We start from the raw sequence: 21,535 nt of genomic DNA on the forward strand, positions 1-21,535 counted from the left end.
TTTGTTACCAAGGAATTTATTGCAGAAATTATACACAGAACATGTGAAACGCGAAGTCAATAATAACAAATGGACACTTCGAGAAATGGTTTATTGAATTTTAAAGTGGAGAATAAAACTACCATGAATGTTAATTGAATGCGTTGTCTGAACGCTTTAGTGTTATTTGCATGCTTGTTTTTCTTTTGACGACCACACAATACGCGGCGACCCTTGTTGTGGACATTAAATATAATACGACCACATAAAACAGTATATTTTCAAATAATGCGTGGCCGAAAGTAATCCGTCTACAGTAAACCGATTCCATGGGGGTTGAAACAAATATTTACATTTACAACTCGTTGACGTCTATACTACACTAATAAAAATTTCACGACGATAACAGCATCCCTAAGCTCTTTAACTGAACTATAAAAGTTATTCCAAGAGTGCACCACTTCGGCTTAAAGCGTAAACTGTGAAGGGTTAGCAAGTTCGTCACGGTCACCACAAATTTCCTCTTATCCGAAAAGCGACGAGGAAATCCGGGAAATGGAGCGCCAGGAAAATCTTCGCGTCGGAGAGGGGGATCCCGGATGCAAGGGAAACACGTATCTGCAGACAGCGGGCGTGTCTCTTCGCCGCAATACCGAAGTACTAAAACTTAATCGACTGAAAATATTTGCTCAATAAATTAATATTTCAATCAATAGTGATTCGGCAATGGCAACCGAGACAATCGAAATCGACGCAATATTTGCATGCACTTGCAGACGTCGATTAAATGTTTTTTACTTAACCCATAAGAATTACGTGCCGGTTCTTTGATAATCTCAAGAAAATGCGGGTTAGTGAAAAGCCAGATAGTTTCCCTGTGTGTTGTTGTCAATGCAAGAGAAGGCCTTTGGAATCCACTGACGAATTAGTTGTAAACACCTTGTATAGAATCGCTCTGACCATTTGGCACGTTGCATTTTACATCGAAAATGAACAGGTAACATTAATCGTTATTTGTGTATACAAAAGATACGGGAATTATCTCATAACGTAATCCTCAACTCGTATAACATTTGAAGGGGATTATTCGATTGCGATCATCTTCCAGTGCTTTTTACTAACATGCATAACTTCTTTGAATTTCTTTTGACAGTGCCTACTAGATTGGTAATTAATTAAATTTAATTGTTACAGCACACCCACGAGGAACCAATCAAGAGCGGAGTTGGAGGAAGAAAGGTAGGTACTCCTGGTTTTAGTTAAAATTGAACTTTTCCTGTATTGTAAAAACGAATCTAAAAGTTACCACATGGAAACGATCGATAAGGAAATTTACGAATAGACTGCTGAAAGGACTTGTGTATCACACCTAAAAGCGGCACAGATAAAATGGCTTTCATGAAATACCGACAGCTTTGAGTTGTTTCTATCACAAAGAGAACTAATGAGAATGCAAATTGGAATACGACACCGGTCTCTTTTTCTGCTTTCTTTTAAAGTTTTTTTGGAGGTACTGAAATCGCACGGTAATAATTTTTATGGGTTTGGGTCATCACAAAATTTTAAGAACCTAATCATGGCCCCGTTTTGTTGTCACTTGTTCATAACGGATCATTTATGGCACTTTGTATTTTAGTAAATCCATTTTATAAAGTCTTTTATGTTTCAGTTAAACTTATCTGACAGTTAATTACCATTGAAACTAATGTACATTGAACGTTACCTATCAGATACAGTGAAGGACATTTTCTTTTGTTAAATTAATGTGAAACAGCAAATTGGTCTAAGACGGGTGCAGCTAATAATTCCAAATTATGTATCGATAACGCTACTACAGAAAAACAACCAAAACTCCAGCTGTCGATTTGAAATGTTCTTACAATATTTGCAATGGAGATGAACTAAAATTGAGCAAGTCTAGGCAAAATTCTCCCTGGCCATCTATAATTGGCAACAATCGTTGAAATACACATTCTCTATAAGAGCTGGGCGTGTACTAAAAATTTTCATTTAAAGTAATGTGACTTTCGTCAAAAATTATTGTTATCGGTTAGCTAGAATGCTGGAAATTTTTTTAACAACGTTTTCTAGGAGAATCTTAACTATTTCATTGACAAGAAACTAAATTTTCAACGCCCTTAAAGGAATCGGTTTATTTTAAATTTAAAAAAATGGTTTCCTTATTTATAAATTAAACCAACGGACTTTTCTTGGGTCGTTCAACTTGAAGTACTGACTAATCTACTTTGTTGATACAAATGGTTGGCATGACACTTGATACAAAATCTTGGGTCTCGTAAATGAATGACTGTCCGTATTCTGACGGTATATGTCAATGTCACTAAAAAAGATTACTTATGTGCGCACAATCAGCCACTGCAAATGGCGAAGAATTCCGTCTTGCAGTTTTAATTTTAGTTTTCCGCACGTTTAAAATTTACATTTTTTGCATTTATCGTAATTGTTTCTCTAATCCTAAATAATTTTAATGCCAGGCCGTTATTTTTATGGGTTACAATTTTCACTATTGTTCGTATTTACGGTGATAGTTTCTATACTGGAAAATGTCCCTTTGTAAAGGTCACTAAAAAATTTTAATTCGCGTTTCATTTTCTACTGGAGACGCAGGCAACTTCTCAGTTAGTAATATTTACAGGTGGTCGACCCAGGGCCATGTAAGCAAGTACTCAAATTTGCGCCTCTGCCGGCCTCGCTATAGCCCGAATAATGGGAACTTTTGGCCAGCATGTTTTTAAAAATACAGGGTGTTAATTAATGTCATGCAGATATTTCAGGGGGGCAAATATGTGCGTGGTCTAAAGGGCTTTATTTTCGTTATACATGGTGGCAAAGTTTCAATTTTTTTCTCGGATTTTGCGCTTTCTCTCTTATGTTCTGTGATAATTGTTTCAAATTTGATACATTAACTATTTTTTAGTATCTCTACAAGTATCAAAATAATTGGTCGCGGTTTACAGGGTGTTACATTTTCTTTGCCACCCTGTATAACGAAAACGACGCGTTTTAGATGATGCATATATTTGCAATTTTTTCTTATTTTGACGAGTACTATCACCCACTGAAATATCTGCATGACAATAATTAACAGCTTGTATAGAGGTTCATATTTAAAACATTTATTACTAGCAGACCCGACGCTTATCAGTCCCGCTAATTCCAATTGTTCCGGAGTTGAACATTACGTTATTTTGTAGGTTTAAAATTGTGTTCTCACATTTTTTTGAAAAGCAACGTTATACAAAAATGCCATAAAGTTTTCCGAAGGGATAACGCGTCTGCTATTTACGAATATGCCTTTCGTGTACGGATTTTTACGTCCTTGGACAGTCAGTCATTAACCTTGAGTAATGTTTGCGCCCCTTCCTGTCTGCGGCGTAAGCGGCGGGTTACATTGCTTACGCCTAAAGCCGGGCCTGGGTCGACCAAGTGGTCGACTTAATTTCGCTAGATCGATTCCAATTCAAATAACATATAAAATCTACTCTGCGATAAATTCCCGGTGGCTGACTTAAGTTCATTCGCGCTTTCACGCGAGAGTTTTTTTAATTTAAAATAGAAAACATTACTCCATTGTTATCTACGGATGACCGACAACTTTGCGATAATTGTTTCTCGTGGTTCGACGCGAATTACCTTGCGGCTCAATACTAATTTTTTTCGCCGCGGTGTAGTCTTAATTTTTTTGTTTTTTTCCCAACAACCTAATTCCCACTACTTTACTTTTCTGATTCACATCCATTCTGGGATGCACAACCTTCTCCACCAATAAAGACTAAAATTTTCATACATTCTAGCGTTACTCTAGCGGCTACTGGGGAATGCTAAAACAAACTTGAAGCACACAGCAATTTCCCTAAGCGGGAATAGTCAAAAATCGAATTCGATAACGGTTTCTACGGGAAAGAAAATGTAGGAAAGCGAGACAGTATCCCTTCCCCTATAAATAATGAAAGTGAAATTATATAGCAAAAAGCTATAGATACGGTGCGGTAAACTTAATGTAAAGGGCGGTTTGAATGCAAAACAAATTTACGGAAAATATCCAAATTTAATACAAACGTAAATGAAGAAAATGCAAAAGGCCGAATGATTTAAATAAGGTTAAAACACCAACGGGAAAAGAACATTTCGGTTAAGTTACGTTTCGGGTAACACCAAATGCAAAAGATCCCCTCTAAAATAAGTGTTTACCTTATATAAACTTCCCAAAATACGGAGAGGGAACGTAGGAAATGCCCGACCGGCCGGCGTATTCGGTTAATACTGTCCAATAAGTAGAACTCATTCAATTAATTGTGCGGCTCACCGATGCCCTACAAATCTGTTATTGGTCTCAAAATTCAAATCATTTGAGCGTTTCTTTTGATAGCACACACGATTATGTGGAATAACGTTTACTGCAACACATTTTTTTAGCTACTGTTAATTGCACTTATTTAATGGGGCGGATTGAGATTTCTAAAATCAGTAGTCCACCGATTGTTAATTGAAATGTTGGGATCAACTGGCGGGGTCAGTGCTATTAAGCTGGCGTGAACCTGTACGGCCTTGCAGTTCCCAGTTCCAATGCTCGTTCTAATTTGCGATAGAAAACAAAAACCTGATAATAATGGCTTTACGTGGCTGAAATTTTAAAATATTAATTTGCCCTCTTCTTTTAAATTACAAGAGGTTTTGGGGGCACGACGGTCAAGAAAAATATCTCCACGGGCACGGTTTCAAAATCGATAAATTCAATACGAAACTTACGTGCGTTAGTGGCGGTACGACAAACAATAAACAAAATGGAAACACACAAAGCTCAATCCTTTGTCTCTTAGAGCAAATAAGTAAATTCAGAAACTACGCCAAACTATTCGTCTATACACCGGGGGGCCAGCATAAGGCAGGTAAACCTCAAGACTGGAACCGGGTGCTTCGTTACAACAGAAAAGAAAATAGAAAAATGTCACTGCAATGGGTCACAATTCCACTTTAGGGGAGGGGGGTAGTTTTGTACGCTAATTTTGCATTAATAAAAAAACAGATAAATCCATTTCTGTACGGCATCCTGGTAACCCGATGTTTTTTAGGGGTTTTGTCTTCTGTTTTGATTTAGTAATCATGTTAAGAAGGTATCACCCCTTTTTACATCCGTGCTACAGTGCTGTGACTTGGGGAGTGTCCATATTCTATTCTATTTAGAGAAAATAGGATTTATGCAGGAATTCTATTCAATCACCAGAAATAGTCTGTTTTAATAAGTGCACGATTTAATTTAATAAAAACGTTAATTTTTGAGCTAGTAATGATATCTTTTTTAGGTTATGCTTTTTTCATCCGTATTATTTAGAACTGGCGTTGATCTCTTTCGTAGTGGAAAATTTCCCTATGGTAAGGCTCGCGTTTGTTGGTATGTGCAGCTTCTTTCTTTACGGAAAATGGAAAAACCTCAACCTATATTCACAATTGGAGATGTAGTTAATCGCGGCTTGAGTAGTTTTAAATCGGCGGGTTCAGCAATCTCAACAGTCCACTAGGTCAAAGATATCAGTGGACAAGTTTGTACTTGCGATGTTGGTTAAAGTTTATAGTTATATGCGGTGTTTCGGAAAGTCGTATCGCGATTTTATTTAAACAGTTATTTTATGCTTTAATACCGCAACTGTCTATACCAATTCGTTTACCCAAACAACTCAACTTTTTTACATTTACATTTTGTTTTAAACTTATCCGACAGTGTAATTCTGAGCTTTCGGACTTTTTAGTAGTACGAAAAAATCTACGAACTTGATGCTATCCAAATGAGAGCGCCTTACGAGTATATGACCGAAAGCTAAGATGTAGGTACTGTACAGTGTACAGTAAAAAAGTTTTACGCTATACCTAACACAATTTTACAATGTTATTTGACAAATGGCTTACAGAGAAAAGCACTTAAACGCCATAATTTTACAATGGGCTAACGCCAAATAAAAAAAGAGAAACCGGAGAAAAAACTTTGTAAGCGTATCGTACAGATTTCCTCTTTAAATTTTAATAAGCCAATATAAAAAGGATATGAAAAAAGTCTGTTCTCGGTATTTGGGCGCCGAGTTACGAAACAGGAGTTCACGTGTGCGTTTTCGAATTATGCAGAAAGCAGTGTAACTTTATAGCTGGGAATTATTTACGCTTTATGATTGGTTACTATTTGGCTTAATTAAAAGTATAATTTTCCGTAACGTTTTACGAGTCTATTAACTTTTAATGTCAACTTCTCATCATATTCATTCGCCTTTTCGATCGTTAAACTCTTTTATAACTTGCTTTGGCTGCTTAGAGTTGTTTTTCTGGGTATATAACAAAGAAAGGGAAATTTCATCACTATTATTAATAGGTTAATTATGGTAGGATAGTAATTAATTGAAGAGTAAGCGTAATTTGTACGTTTCAGTTTCGGCAATGATAATTAAGGTAGTTTAATTTAGGTAATCTGTCATGTAGTCATTGTTTCATCACGCTTGTTGAGCAATTGAAATCTGGTAGTTGTCTTAATTAATTGTATAAAAGAAAATAATGTGCGAAAATCTAGGTATGTAATTTGCGCAACCGTGGTAACTACGGCAGTTGTGATTTCGATTTCGATAATATTTCGCTGCGGCTTCTCGCTGTTTTCCCCGACTAGCTTATGAAAAATAAACTCATGAATATAAATTGTCTATTCTTTGTCCTTTCTCAAAAAATGATCGTAAAAAAAACATTCTACACTCTTTTATGGGTTTGTCACGGCATCGTTGCTGGAGTCAATGTGTGGTCAATCTGTAGTACTGCTGACTTCTATGCACCGTTTACTATCACGGTGTACATAAATTAATTATTTATAGTTATGCGTCTATACAGGTGTATGAAAAGTCTACCGTAACTGCCAATCGTTTTGAAAGTTAACGATAAAGCTATAACGACTGAATTTATCTTAGGACTTAGTTTCAAATCCAAAGAATAATTCGACATTTTGATTGAAAAATTGCAACATCTGTGGGGGTGTTTATGTAGAGTTAATTTTTTGCCACCTACTAGGCGTTCTCCAGTCAGGCAACTAGGGTGGTCAAAAACTGGTTGTCCATGGGTGACAATGACTTGTTGTACCGGGAGGTTGGGCGGGACTGCCATTGTGTCGCAATGTGACCGCAAGTTTTCGAAATCACGGAGAAGGTCACCAACGCCGGAAGCAATTGCCACACTATAGACTTTGGCTAGTTCGAGTTGAACTTGTAATGTACCCAGGCCAGCCCCGCGGGACTGCGCAACTCAAGATTTAAAATTCAAAACTTTCCCTCCCAAACTAACTGAACCCCATGGCACGTGATCGTCTAGACAAAGCTACTTAACCTGAATAACCGAATAATAGGACCACTTACTACGTTGTGTTTTTAAGAGTCGCTACAAGATATGTGTTGCCTGTCGGAGTGAGGATCAAGTAAGGAATACAAATAAATCAAGTACATGCTTTAAAAAAACGGAGATTTAATCCAAATACTTCGCATTGCATGATTAAATTTACAAAATTGTAGTTCACCGAGTACAAATATAACAATAGGCTGGGAAAAAAGAACTGACCAAGAAAAAACCCAGCCAACAAATTAATATTGAACTTTTTAGCAAAATTAGTTGTCTGTAATGGCATAAATGCATATTAAGATGGTTGTCAAGTAAATTAAGATAATGTTGAATCACAGGCTCCGCTGGAATTCCTAAAGAATTAATATCTCACACACATAACAAAAAAACAATCATTAAAACATTACAATAAATTCATATAATAGGTTTGGATATTGGATAGCCAGTCCAAATCCCACACCGAGTAGTCTTTAGTTGCTCTGGTCATGACATGTCAACATTGTATGAAATCGCTAGGAGTTGGCCTCTCAGAAGAGCCTTTCACATAGGAAGGGTAATTGATAACACAAACAAAAGGTCACAACGAGAACACGTCGCACGCTTTTAGCGAATCCTGCGCAAGTGAGGCCGGGTTTAGCTGGCAGCCCCATGTACGACTAAGCGGGGCCCCAATTCTTTCATTCACACATCTCTAGGGCCAGTCCAACTCACTAGTTATAAAAGTGCCGGGCTATAAATTGCCGGACTCCAGGCTCTCTACCATCAGTACTGACAGTAACCGATCAAAAGACAAATCATGACATAACAAAAATCACAGAGCAACCATCGGCAAACTCGCACGCATACATAATTATAAACAAAATATACAGAATTTATGTCGGCGTTGACAGTTGACATATTTGCACTGGAATAACAAAGACTGACACAAAACCAATATTCGGTCACTACATGTCAGAGATCGACTAATCGGATTGATTAGCAATATCAGCAACTTGGCTCTTTTCAAAGACACAAAAAAACAGTACATAAAACATAATCTCTGCGTATGTCAGTTCTGAACTTTAGCCAGCCTCTGCTACGTCAAATCGAGATTAAATATCGGTATCAAATATCAATATCAAATATAGCACAGTAAATATTCGAAACAAGTCACCCTGCCAAATATTAATAATCATAATCACCCGGTTCAAATAAATAGTAGGAGCATAATGTACTATCACATTACAACAAAACAAAGGAACATGTCGTGGCAAACATGAGTGTAAAGTAGTTAATTCTCCATGCCAAGTGCAATATGTAACAATCAACCACCCAATGTAAGTCACTCGCCCCCAGATGAAACACCCTGTAAATAAACAGTAACATTCATGATGCAAACAAAAAGGAAATGTGCTGCAATAAATTCAATTATAAATTAAAATGTAGTTCTGCACACTTGTATTGAATATCGCCCCTAAGGGAACATACTGTATCTAAATATAAATAAAAACACGTAAATCGGTCAGTAATTCCTATTGCCAGCACTTGGAACAAAGGAGTACTGTAAATTGGAAAACAACATATTTATGTAGAATCTCTATGCATTAAATTCACAGTAGGACCAGTATAATTAAAAGTGCAATTTGTATCTAGCATGTGTTATGAATCAATGGCAATAATCAATGCTGTACGAGAATAACATGAAATTGGCAAATAATAATCGAACACGATCATATCGTTATTAGATGGATGCAATAGACGTAGAGATAAAAAAACGAGTACATCACCTTTGTAATTGTCGAAGATGCACTCACTATTCACAACGGGAAAATTACTTCTCCTCTCAGCAAAAGCACAAATACCTCTGCCAAATCTCCCCTTTCTTAAACAAGATCCTAGACGAAAATCGTTAATATCGACTGTGCTCCGAGACGTCGCGTCGGTCGATAGGGATCATTAAGTTCCCTCTCATAGCGTAATATTTGACTCTTTTATTGTAAAGTATGGCCCATTTCAATGTGGAGCAGAGAAGGAAAAAAAACACGTGTTCCACGGAAACGAAACAAAACGCAATCTTGACTTTTTTCGTCGCGCCAGGGTCGGTTTCGGGAATATTTAAATCGAACTTTAGCGGGCTAATTCGGTTCCATCACAAACTGGAGTGATACTGATAGTAATCCTAACGGATTGATAATGCTTTTGCCGACGATAAGGTCAACATTCTTGAGAAAGTCGCAATAACGGAAGAGTTTGCTGCGTAAAAGTCCAATCGTGTCTTGGAAGCTGTATGTCGCATTTTTGAGCGAGATCATGGATCCACAATCCACCAGGAATCGAATCGATGTGAGGAAGAGGCGGTTTTCGAGAGGCAACTCACCAAGAGGGCCGGTTTGTCACTTGCCCAAAGTTGTCTTGTCTAGGACACAAGCTTGGTTTCAGCCGTCTCGCCTCGTTCAAATACATTATGATCGTATCCCAAATGTGAAGTTACTCTGTTTTATATGTACTTTTCAGCGAAATTTTCCTTTTCTCGACTGCAGTCATGTTGGTTGTAGGCGCCTTCTATGCCAAATCAAAATTTGATTTTTTTAGTCGTTTGCAACGAGCGTCCTGTATCTGTACCACACTAAATAACAACCCTACTTGAATTACTTATCCCTCGTGCCAAGAAAAATAATATTACAATCATTTAACGTGTTCCATTACATACAACTTTATTATCGCGTAGATTTATTAACCAAGTTCGAAATATTAACACCTCTACTTATTAACCTCTAACATCACTTAATCATTGGTACGCCACTGCTCAGAGAACTAACATTCATTCCACGTATCTATTTTAAATAAAAATCCCAAACAACTTAACAACTTAAAATTATATTAATTACCTTCCTTCTTAATTACCATAACAGACGTCTTTCATACACGCAACGCTATTTAAATTAATAATAATGCTGCCCACCCAAAAGTAGTTGGAGCATTCAAGCACGCTATTAATTAGACGTAATGGTCTAATTAAGGAATTGCGAATTAGATTTAGACGCTTACATGTATATACCATTCCCCTGTTATCGGCGAAAGGGATCTTATCGTTGAAGTCATTGTTTGCATACAACGCACGTAAAATACATAAAAAATACTTTTGACAGAGTAAAACTGTCCATTTTGAAAAGAAATTTCAGTTGATTTGTATTTTAATCACTTTAACCGTACATTTTTTTATGGGATCTGTACTGCAAGGCAAGATCGAGCTCATTTATGTTATATAATTTGGTCTTCAGTTTGTGAATAATTTATAAATGCAGAAAGATTATTTTGTTATTGAAAGGTTGAATAGGCAAGTTGGATAAGAGATGTGCAAGATACGTGTGCGCTTGTTTTAAAAAACATTTCTCTTCAGTTATTATAAAATGCTACATGCAAGATAAGAGCACAATCTAGTTGATGCTGAGAATCCGCCAGGCGAAAATTATGTAAAATCGATTAAAACTAATTAGTAAAGTTTGCATTGTTTTACGTTCATGTAAAAGTGACAATTCAAATTGAAATTAAATGATACAGTTTCTATATCTGGAGAATAGAAAAATTGACTTAACTTTACATTACATTATGGCTCAATGGTAGAGCGTTGAGTTATAAATCCGGAGGTCGGGTGTTCGAGCCTGGGTTGAGGTGAATTTTTCATCTGTGGCAGAGATGGAAATTACCTTAGACCAGTTTCGAGCCTTCTGCCGGCTACTCCGAATTAGGTTTTCCTGCGGTTTTCCTAATTCGTAAGGTAAATACCGGAGTAGTATAGAACAACTTAAGACCTTCTGCGGAGGCACCTCTAAGAAGCATTGTGCGGGTCACTCTGTAATTGGGCGCAAGTCTGTTGAGGGCCCCGAACAAGAGAGGGATAATAAATAAATAAATAAATAAATAAATAAACCATCACTTTCGTAATTTAACTACGAGAATTTATTTAATATTCGTCATTATAAAGTATGCGTTTCAATTAAATTTTAACAAGCTTTTAAACAGTTCAAGTATTGTATTCAAGATCAATTGAAGAGCAATTCCTCACGGCATTGGTAAAGATAAACGGCGAGATAAACTAAGGGCAAAAGCAATTACCTACAGATCACTAGCACGTTTCAGATTTCTAGTATTTGAGATAAACATTTGCGTAGCGATTCTTCGATTTTAGATACAATGCTGATCGTCAGGTAGCAATCTTCAATTCGAACGTGAATGTTTGCATCTCATCCAGAACACGATACTGCTTTAATACGAGGTAGCAATCTTCAATTCGAACGTGAATGTTTGCATCTCATCCAGAACACGATACTGCTTTAATACGATCACCCCATGACCCCAATACTTGTAACGTACGAAGATAAAGATATCAAAAAACTACAATGCCAAAATCAAACCCAATTCCAATTAATTTAGACTTACGTAGCCCATTAATAAATGGGTTTTGGATTGCGATATAGGTAAAACAAAAATAGGTAATATTAAAACATATGGCATAACCTAAAAAGCAAAGCGTTAACGACGAGGAATTCTTTGAAAATATCTACCTAAAGAGGATACAGCCACTCTCCATTCGCGTAAAGACGCTTAAATAATTGATTTAACAATTTTAGCGTAATGACTATGGAATTTGCCAATATATCGACATCTTTCGTAAAAATTGGAACTTGTCATATCAACGACATTCAGTCAGTTACACAAACCAAGAGTACATTCAGCGGAACGTTACGATGATCACTGGCGAATGCACTGGTAATCATTGTGCGCCAATAGCTCACCTAATAATCCGATTTACAGTACCATCTTGAATCCATAGATGAGAAGCTGTTGCACGGAGATTGCTGGAGATTTCAAGATGTAATGTGACTACGCACTTCTCTTATACTGATGTGATCACGTGCAAAAGGCGTGGCGTTACACTGTGACGGTCTTCCAAATTTAAGATCTATCTCCTACCACCGGAAGAATCTTTTATCGTTCACGTTGTTATAGCGTACGCGTACTCTATCTTTATTTCTTACTCTGAGGACCAAATGGCAACCTGTTGAAATTAAAGAGACCCCTAGTGGGAACAATGAATACCGTGAACTGTTTATAATCACCGCCGTGCACCGTCTCGAAATTTATCTAATATTTCGCTCACATAAGGAAGCGCATAGGCATCTCGATCAGTTACTACAATATTATCTTCCTAAAGCCTACCCACAAGCTCTTGAATTATTATCTGTCTTTTTAACCAAAACTATTGGTGAAGCTACGGTAATGTAGAAGGTTCTACAATACCGGCTACCAAGTTCTTCACTTTATAACGTTGTCGACTTGTCGTATAGGCGGTATAGGTAGGTTCTGCAGAAGTTTTTATTTTCTGTTTGACTAAATGTGTGCATTCTACTTCCTATTTCATGTGAGAGCAACTGGACTCAACTGAGGAGTCAAGATCCCTAATTTGCTCAGGGTTTAATTGTCCCGCGTTTTCCGAACACAACGTAATTTCCATTAAAGCATCCCATGCTCAAAATCTGTCTTGAGGACACTGAATACTAAAAACGGAGTGTGACATATTCTGTACAATCCAGCACAAAACAATGCGCACAGTTTGTGCCGACCTAAAGTTGTGAAGTTAGCAGTACATGCAAAAAGTGCAATAATTTGAGAACGAAATGCTTTGCTGTCAGGCTGAATGCGGTACCTTTTGTCCTGTTAACGTCACGTAAATTTAATATTGTGAAACTCTTCACAATCATCATCCAACACGACTTTTGTTTCCATTATAGACATACCTTCTACTTTAGGTATAATTTTTACTGGGATCAAAGAGTACACCACCGCCTGTGTTTCGACGTCTAACTTAAGTTATTTATAATTATTTGCAACGGTAAACAAATAAAAAAAACAGAAATAAAACGAGGTTATTCTCGAAAAAAAAATCGATCGCAAAAAACTTTCAAAGTGACCGCCGGTGCTGTTAATGATGAAGATTGGCACCTCTCATTGTAATAATGATGCAGAAATTTTACAATTTACCTTTCGTTTATATTCAGAATTAACGTTATTATTTTGTCTTTTCCTGACATAATAATAGCATGTTTAATTCTCGTTCTGCCTTGCGGTAACTTTTACGTAATTGTTTGCCGTTTTGAATTTTAATTTGCACAAATGCCGCCCTATAAAGGGTCTTGTTATTCCCGAATTAATGCTAAACTCTACATTTCCAGATGCTCTCGTCGTCGTCGTACAGTAGCGGTTACGGGGAGACTTTTACGAGCCAGCCTCGATCAACCGCAAATAATGTGGCTGCTGCTTCATCAGGTGGAATGGACCTTAGCTATGTCACCGAAAGAATCATAGCCGTATGGTTTCCTTCTTCCGCTTCTCAGAAGTCTTACCGAGAAGGACAAAGGCATGCCGCCCATATGCTGAAAAATAAACACGGAGATAATTACATGGTAAGACTATTTCACTATTAATTAGTGGAATATTGACTGAAATCTGCATTCCGTTTAGGTTTTCAACTTATCGGAACCAAAAAGAGCGCTACGCAACGAACACAAACACGTAAAAGAAGTGGGCTGGCCTCAAAAATTGGCACCGCCACTGGAGAGGCTGTGCAGCATTTGCAAAGAAATCGAATCGTGGTTATCTGGAGATCAGCATAGAATTGCCGTTCTTCACGCATGGTATGTACTTACTTATCGATCTCTGAACAGTTAATTACATTACGTTGCGCAACAGTCTATTACTTTAATACTTGGGCACCGCGCTCTGTAATTTACCAATGACGTTTAATTGGGAAGTACTCTCATTTAAGATGTGACTCGCCCCAATTTTCGTTAAGATAACGCAATATTTATTATTTCTAAACCATAAAATTTTAATTTAATTCGACGTGTACAACGCCTTGTACTCACGCTGTCGCTATACTCGCTTATTCAATAAATGGAATGCCGTCGAATTACTTCCACATTATCGTGACATTAATACCATCTTTAGTTTTAACTGCCGTCAACCAAATTCTTTTTGAACTTAACGAACAGTCAAAAATGACACATGTACGCTTCGTGGAAGAAAATGTGCAATTAACATTGCTTTCTCTTAATTTGGCAATGGACCGATCACAGACGTCAATCAACGTAGTGTTTCTTTCTTGCATCCGATGCAGTAGAATTCTTGGGGACTACTTTAATTGTATAAGAAAATGTTTGATTGCATTTTTCCACAAATGGGAAACGTAGCTTTTACTGGAAATAAAATTGATGTGTTGCAATAGAGTATGACAAAATACATGTAGTCTATTCCTCCAATTCTCTATTATATGTTTAAAACTAAGTTTTTAATGGAATAGCCCACTCAACGAAGCAAAAATAGAGGAAATAATTCGTGTAAAAGTGAATTTTGGTATAGTTGTAGACAAAGGTGTCTTAAAAAACATATTAAACGTACTTATGGATGGGGGTGGAACTAACGGCGAGGGAGTTGTAAAATGTAGATAAAGGACCCTTTTTTTAGTTTGTTGGTGTAGTGTAGATAATGTAATATATAATGTAGTATGGGGAGGGTTTGAACTCTGTGATCTCCCTCTTACTTACGTGCTTGAGCCAGATTGTTCCAGTAGAGTTGGAGAACTCCGCTCGTTCAGTGACTTATTAATACACAACTGTAACATCAATGCGCCCCCCCCCCCCCTTAAATATCCATTTTAATATTGCCCTTGTGAAAAAGTGTATAGAAACCTTTGTTGTTTGGGACAATTGCAATGTTATTAAGTAATAAGAACATTTTTTTTTCTATGGGCTTACCGGTTTACGAGTTATTTAAAAAAACTTAAAAAAGGGCCGTTACATCCCTCTCCCTTTTTAATTATTTATTATGACCCACCCCATCATCAGTTTACGTTTAATATGTGTTTAAGAACAACCTTCAACCTAAACTTTGATTGTCTTGAAGTGCAACCACTTATTTACCCCTATTTAACAGTTTTTGTCTTCGTTGAGTGTAATAATTTAATAAACGTCACACGAAATGGAACCACTGTACTGAATTAGTTAGTAAATTGCATTCTACAATATTCCTAATTAAAAATCTAAAACATGTGCTAACGCTACCACAAATAATAAACCTCTACCACAGCGAAATATCCTCTCGCTTGAGATACGGAATTTGTTATTGGGGTCATTCATCGTTCCCTAGTAAGGTATTAGTTGCCCAAAAAAAGATTGTAAGGCAAATTGCTGGCGTTAGTTGTACAACGTCATGTAGACTAATTTTTAAACATTTTCAAATATTAACATTACCAAGTATGCTAATATATGAACTTAGTATCTATGTCTTTGCAAACAAGAATACTCACACCTTCAACTCGGATATTCACAACCACAACACCAGGACAAAAGACAACCTGTATCTCCCGAAAGCAACATTAAAAGTATCGCAACATTCTCCTGCGTTCCTGGGTACACAAATATATAATACTCTACCGCAGTGTATAAAGAGCTCCTGTAACTTGCATCAATTTAAATCCCAACTTAAAAATTACTTAAATGAACATTGTTTTTACTCCATCGCCGAATATTTAAAATTTTGCAATTAATGTTGGATTAACAATGACACTAGATTAAAGTTTAATAAAAAAGATTACAACTGAGAAAACTACAATCTTACTTGTAAATAATAGAAAGTTTTGCATGGAAAGTGAACAGTTGCATTAAACCGAAGTGCAGGCCAGCCAACTTAAGAAAAAAGCAAAAGCAAAAGGTTAACCAACACAAGGATATTTTGTATTTTTAACACCAATGAAAACTGTCTGTTGGAATTGTCTATTTATGTGTCTATGTTTGTAATACATACTGCCATGACGCTTCCTATACAATATCGTTAATTGTCCAAAGGAATTATAAATAAATCAAATCAAATCAAATGCCAATAAAGGTGGCCTGGGACATATTTATCATAAGAATAACTATTTGTTACTTGGTTCGTACCCCCACACCGCAGACGAAACCTTAAAACCAGCGAGTAGTTTTTATAATCGTAAAGGACGTAAGGTATGGCGATTCTCAAGAAGTGTACAGGGTGCCCAGAACAACTGGGATTGAATAGGAAACTTTGATTATTACTAATGTTGTGAGAAGCGAATTTTGCAATTTTGTAATATTTGCGAGCATATTCGGAAATATTCGCATTGCTAAGAACGAATATTCGCACACTGGAAATTTAAGCGAATACTTTCCATAAATTTTCGATTTTACGAGGTTACACGAACGTTAACAAGTATACGTGCAGTCGTTCCTCTCAGAAAAGTTCTTCCGAAAGCCAAATAAAATTCCAAATAAAAATTAAATATCTCCTTAGTTGATAATTAAGTTAATTATAACATTTTGTCATTTCGATAGAAAGGCAAAATTAAATTCAAGGTGGCGGTTACTAAATATCAACTTTCTGGTTGCCTAGATGAAATAACCTATGATAGAGCAAAGAATATTAGTAAAATTTATGCTCTTTACTTTTTATTAAGTATGTATATGCTAATTAATTTAATAATTAATTAGTCGATCATACGCTATCACCCTTTGGTCGGTAAAAAAATAATAAAAAAATTAACAATTCAATATCACACAATTCATTAACGTTTTTAATAATAGGCGCAATATTGAATGTATAGATTTTTTAAAATCCCGATTTCACCAAAGAAATGTTCTCTGTATTTATGGAAATTTTTAAGAAAACACGCGAAATATCATAAACCGTTTTTATTTTTTAGGGTTAAATGCAAAACTTTATTATAAAAAGTTTCAGTGCCTTGGAAGAACCAACTGACACTTTATACAAAACTTTAAACAATTCTACTAAAGATACCAAACCAACGACAAAGGTTAAAAAAGCCTTTTTTTTGGGTAGATTGTATCCTTTCAACCCGAAACACCATTAAAGAGACCATTAAGCAGCCCAACGTCTTATTGAAAACAATTAAGGGATTATAATAAACTCTAATTTGTATACAATTGTTGAATATTTTCTTTTATATTTGAAATATTAAAAATTCTCTTATCTTTTTAATTGCGTCTATAGGTTTTACAGTATTGTTAGTTTCCAGTTCCAGTGCTGTCATAGGCACTGATTGTGGATACAAAGGGGTTCGAATCCTATGGGTTGGTTGAACGACAAGAGTTACTATCAGCTAGTTTCTCGCCTGCTATAAAATAGATATTAAAATCAAATAAAGTTAAATGAAATTAAATAAAATAAAATTCAATTAAATTAAATTAAATTAAACATTTGAAATTAGCACTTGGCGAGTACCGACAGAAGTGATTACTACTTTCTCATTATAGAAAAAAAACGAGCGCTCAAGGGGTTCGAAACTGCGTAAACTATAAGCGGCGATTTTGCGGCTACGCTACGCACTGTCCCAATAAATACTGCTGTGGCCCCACATTGGGCGCCAAATAAATATATATAATAATATATAATAAATATGCTGTATGCAATGGTATGAGGTACACTACTCCCAAAACACCTGTCCAACAAGCTCAAAATAAATTAAAATTGAAATATTCCGACATCTGTTAGAAAGAAAAATCCGAATCTTGACTGAATTTACTAATTTGGGAGACTCCACATTCCAAATAAGTAGGTATTAAGGGAATTTTTATCAACAACTGAAATAAATTTTGTATACTCAGAGAAAAATCTGACATAATGACCATGCAGTAGAATGGATTCGAATAAACACATTTAATTGATTGACAATGACAAAAATTAGATGGAAATAAAAACAAAATTCCTGAAATAAAGAGAAGCTCACAAAGCTTGTTTTACATGGTACCCCGTACGCAAAAGGTCCATAAATACAAAATTTAAAAAAATAAAATCTTCAAATTAGTTACAATTTTTTTTTTCTTTTAATAATCCTAAAATTGGTCGTGAACAGGTTTGCGATATTCAAACACACCTAACTCTCAACACAAACGCAGACAGCTTTAGAACTTCAGTTAACTTTCTTTTGCACATAAACATTATGAAAAGGACTATTAGCGTCTTCAAGCAATCAAATCGGGTGGACAGCCCGAATAACTAATTAGCGTAAAGAGACGTACACTATTTTCCAAACGTCGCAAGCCAGCAGCGTTAGCAGTCCCGTTTTTTCGTTGTCTGCAGTATTTAACGAAACACCACCTCCATCAAACATTCCAATGACATATGTCATTCTTATTCAAAATGGGACGCGGTGCACGAAATAAAATGTAGTTCAGAACAGAATACAATATTGTTTCCTTGGACACGACGAGAGAACCTAAGCTAGTTATTTTGGATGTCTACAAATACGAAACTTGAAATGAAGGTGTCAGTTTTTGTCATATTTTCTCTACCACCCAAATTTTTGAACTTTTTGTGACAATTACCTTATATTTTATGTGGTGCGCTGATGTTAGAGCATCGTAGCGTCATAAACTTTCTGACAAAACAAGGACATCAGCGAAGAACGATTAGCAAAAACATGCTTGCTGTGTATGGGAATGATGTCCCATTGTATTATGTGGTAAAAAATTATGAGCTAAACAGTTTCGGTGTGGGAATTCATTGAAGATGACTCTAACAGTGACAGACCAAGAACTGCAACAAACTATGAAATGGTTGCAAAAGTTGAAGCCATGGTTCTCGAACATCGTCGTGTCGAGGTTTGCACTATCAATATGACATTGGGAATATTCGAACCTAGCGTGTTAACCAAAATTCACGACCATTTGAACAAGCAAGGTGTCAGCGCGGTGGATTCCCCGCAAAAAGATGCGTTTGACGTTTTGATTCGGATGATTCCTTAAAAGCTGCTATTAACAACTTGTTTACAGACAAGGAAAAAATGATTTTTTCCAACGATATTAGCTCGTTAAAAGACGAATGACTTAACTGCATCAATGATAAGAAAGACTTTATTAAAAAATAAAATAAAATTGGGATCGGATCATACCATTTTCTGCAAATAAATGTACGGTATGGCTTACAGTAATTAGCTGACTAATCAAAGTTCAAAGAACTCTTTGTAAATTTGTACGCTAAAACACATTGTTATTAATAAAACAGTGGGGCAAGTTCTCCAATGATAGTTTTAGTTTATGCATTGCACAGACAAACGTGCTTGAATGCGTCCAAGTCTCTCGCAAGACATACTAAACCGCTCAAAAAAAGTATAATTGGCAATAATGGAAAACGCGACCCAATATTATGACTGATCAATCAAAAGCAATTTGGCCACACCGTCTAAATCTCAATTCGTTGTGACTATTGAAATTAGTCCTTCGAGTCTTGTCTGCAGTCTCTTCCAACTTCCCAAAATTCTTAAGCGTAATGGATAATTTTTGCCCCAAATTAAGAAACGTAGTTTCCGAATTTCCACCTTATACCCTTCAAACTTGCGCAGTTTGTTTCAAATTGAATAATAAAAGTTGCGTTGATTTATTTGTTCTTTCGACTTTCAAGCAAATTACCCCTTTGCCTTCGCATAAATTTGTGCGCTCACGGATAAGCAAGAGTAAACTTTTTGGCGCGTCACAATCTTTGCATTGAAATAAGGTCATAAACTAACGTAATATTCGATTTTTCAGTGGCAGTAAAGACAAGTTGGGTGTCGTGGTGGCGGCTTACATGCATTATTCAAGCATATGCGGAACGGCGGATCAGGCTTTGGATCGTTTTTCAATGCGACGTTTTCTGGAGGATAACATAGGGCCGTTGCAGACGCCATCAAACCGAAGGTATGCCTATTTGTTTCATTTTGTAACGTGACTCAATAGGTGTTTTGCAGATACGTCGATTACTTTGCGGGCTTACTTTCCCACAATATTAAAGTGAATGCCGCCCCTTTGTATTTGACACATGTAACCGTTTTGGGAGCGCCGTCGTTTCAGCAGGGCGGATGTAGGGCATTCCTAAAGCTATACGAAGGACTTACACCTGTATACACATCAGGTAATTTTGAAGAGTTAGAAATGCGTGCGTGGATATAAGCGTTTAGTGCCTTCAAGCGATTCTGGAAATATGATCTTATAAACGGAAAGTTAATGCTATTCCTGTTATAAAATCAAATACCATGAAAGTACACGCATACTTGTGCAGACATACGATACTTTTCTTAAGCCAGACATAATTCAATACATACGCAACTACTTGTAGAAGAACGGAATGCGATAATGTGCTTCTTTTTTCCGTCTTTGAATACTGCCGTTAATTTTTGCGACTTCCTTTAGGTGTCTACAGCGTGGTGAGTGGTGTCAAACAGTTCACAGTAAACCTGGCAGCTGAGAGAAGACCCGGTCTGCAATTACGGGGAGACATTTTAGTAAAATGCTATCATCGAGGGCCCTCAGATCGTGAAACAATCTTCGCTTGCCAATTTCACACGTGCGCAGTTGCTGACAACACTCTCAGTTTTACAAGGCAAGAATTGGACAATGCGTGTAATGGTAAGTGCCTCATCTTCCATTCCGATGTAGACAAGCGAATTATTTCAGATCCAAGGTTTCCGCCGGATGGTGCTGTAGAATTACACTTTTGCGCTGGTCCCGAAGGGCGTATGTCTGCACCCGCCCCAACACCAGCAGTACCTGTGACTCTTACAGAAGATCCAGTGACACGTGCAGACAGTCCTTTGGAACTGGATGATTCGAATGACGAATCCGATGGAGGTACGCGCTTAGCATTTCACAACGTGCAGTGCATGGCTATTAAAAAATGGTTGGATAGCGCACAATTAAACTTAATAATACTCTCTTTGCATAAATCTTCTTGACCATTAAGACTTTAATTTGTATCAATTTACATGCACTTAAATAATGCCATGATTTTATTAACGGTGTGAGATTTCACACATGAATGGCCAGTGGACGTATACATTACGCTCTCTTGCTTTCCCAGTGTCCAAAGGTAATAGTAGAAGATTGCCGGCGACACTATTCTCCTATTCCTTGTCATACTTTGCATTTTACTACCTTATAATTACATGTCATTTCATCACTGTGGAAATACACTCTGTAACATTTACGCACAAATGTGAAAATGGTTGTAAACAAGTTCATCTGGAAAAACGTGTACTCGTACTTTTCTCTATAGAAATATTGAAATGGTATTGATTGTGAAGATTTTGATACGACTTATGTAAACTTTCGGGCATTTATGTTTAGTAGAA

General features: G+C 36.6%; 1 protein-coding gene across 1 annotated transcript; it reads left to right on the forward strand.

Moving 5' to 3' along the window:
- Nucleotides 1-620: 620 nt before the first annotated feature.
- LOC116171290 (tensin-like) lies at nucleotides 621-21,154 on the forward strand. The gene is made up of 8 exons (XM_031488047.1): nucleotides 621-976; nucleotides 1,174-1,218; nucleotides 13,572-13,802; nucleotides 13,861-14,033; nucleotides 19,956-20,105; nucleotides 20,156-20,319; nucleotides 20,598-20,813; nucleotides 20,862-21,154. Exons 1-8 carry the CDS (start codon nucleotides 824-826, stop codon nucleotides 21,137-21,139), a joined length of 1,410 nt encoding a protein of 469 aa, XP_031343907.1. The 5' UTR covers nucleotides 621-823; the 3' UTR covers nucleotides 21,140-21,154.
- The last annotated feature ends 381 nt before the right edge of the window (nucleotides 21,155-21,535 follow it).

The sequence above is a fragment of the Photinus pyralis genome, unplaced genomic scaffold, assembly GCF_008802855.1.
Source record: "Photinus pyralis isolate 1611_PpyrPB1 unplaced genomic scaffold, Ppyr1.3 Ppyr1.4_LG5, whole genome shotgun sequence".
Taxonomy (NCBI): Eukaryota; Metazoa; Arthropoda; class Insecta; order Coleoptera; family Lampyridae; genus Photinus; species Photinus pyralis.

Bases quoted from the DNA above. Each gene is read 5' to 3' on its own strand.
- LOC116171290 (XM_031488047.1), top strand. From the start codon at position 824: ATGCGGGTTAGTGAAAAGCCAGATAGTTTCCCTGTGTGTTGTTGTCAA. The intron at 13,803-13,860 runs GTAAGACTATTT...CATTCCGTTTAG, and splicing joins AACACGGAGATAATTACATG to GTTTTCAACTTATCGGAACC. The intron at 14,034-19,955 runs GTATGTACTTAC...TCGATTTTTCAG, and splicing joins ATTGCCGTTCTTCACGCATG to TGGCAGTAAAGACAAGTTGG.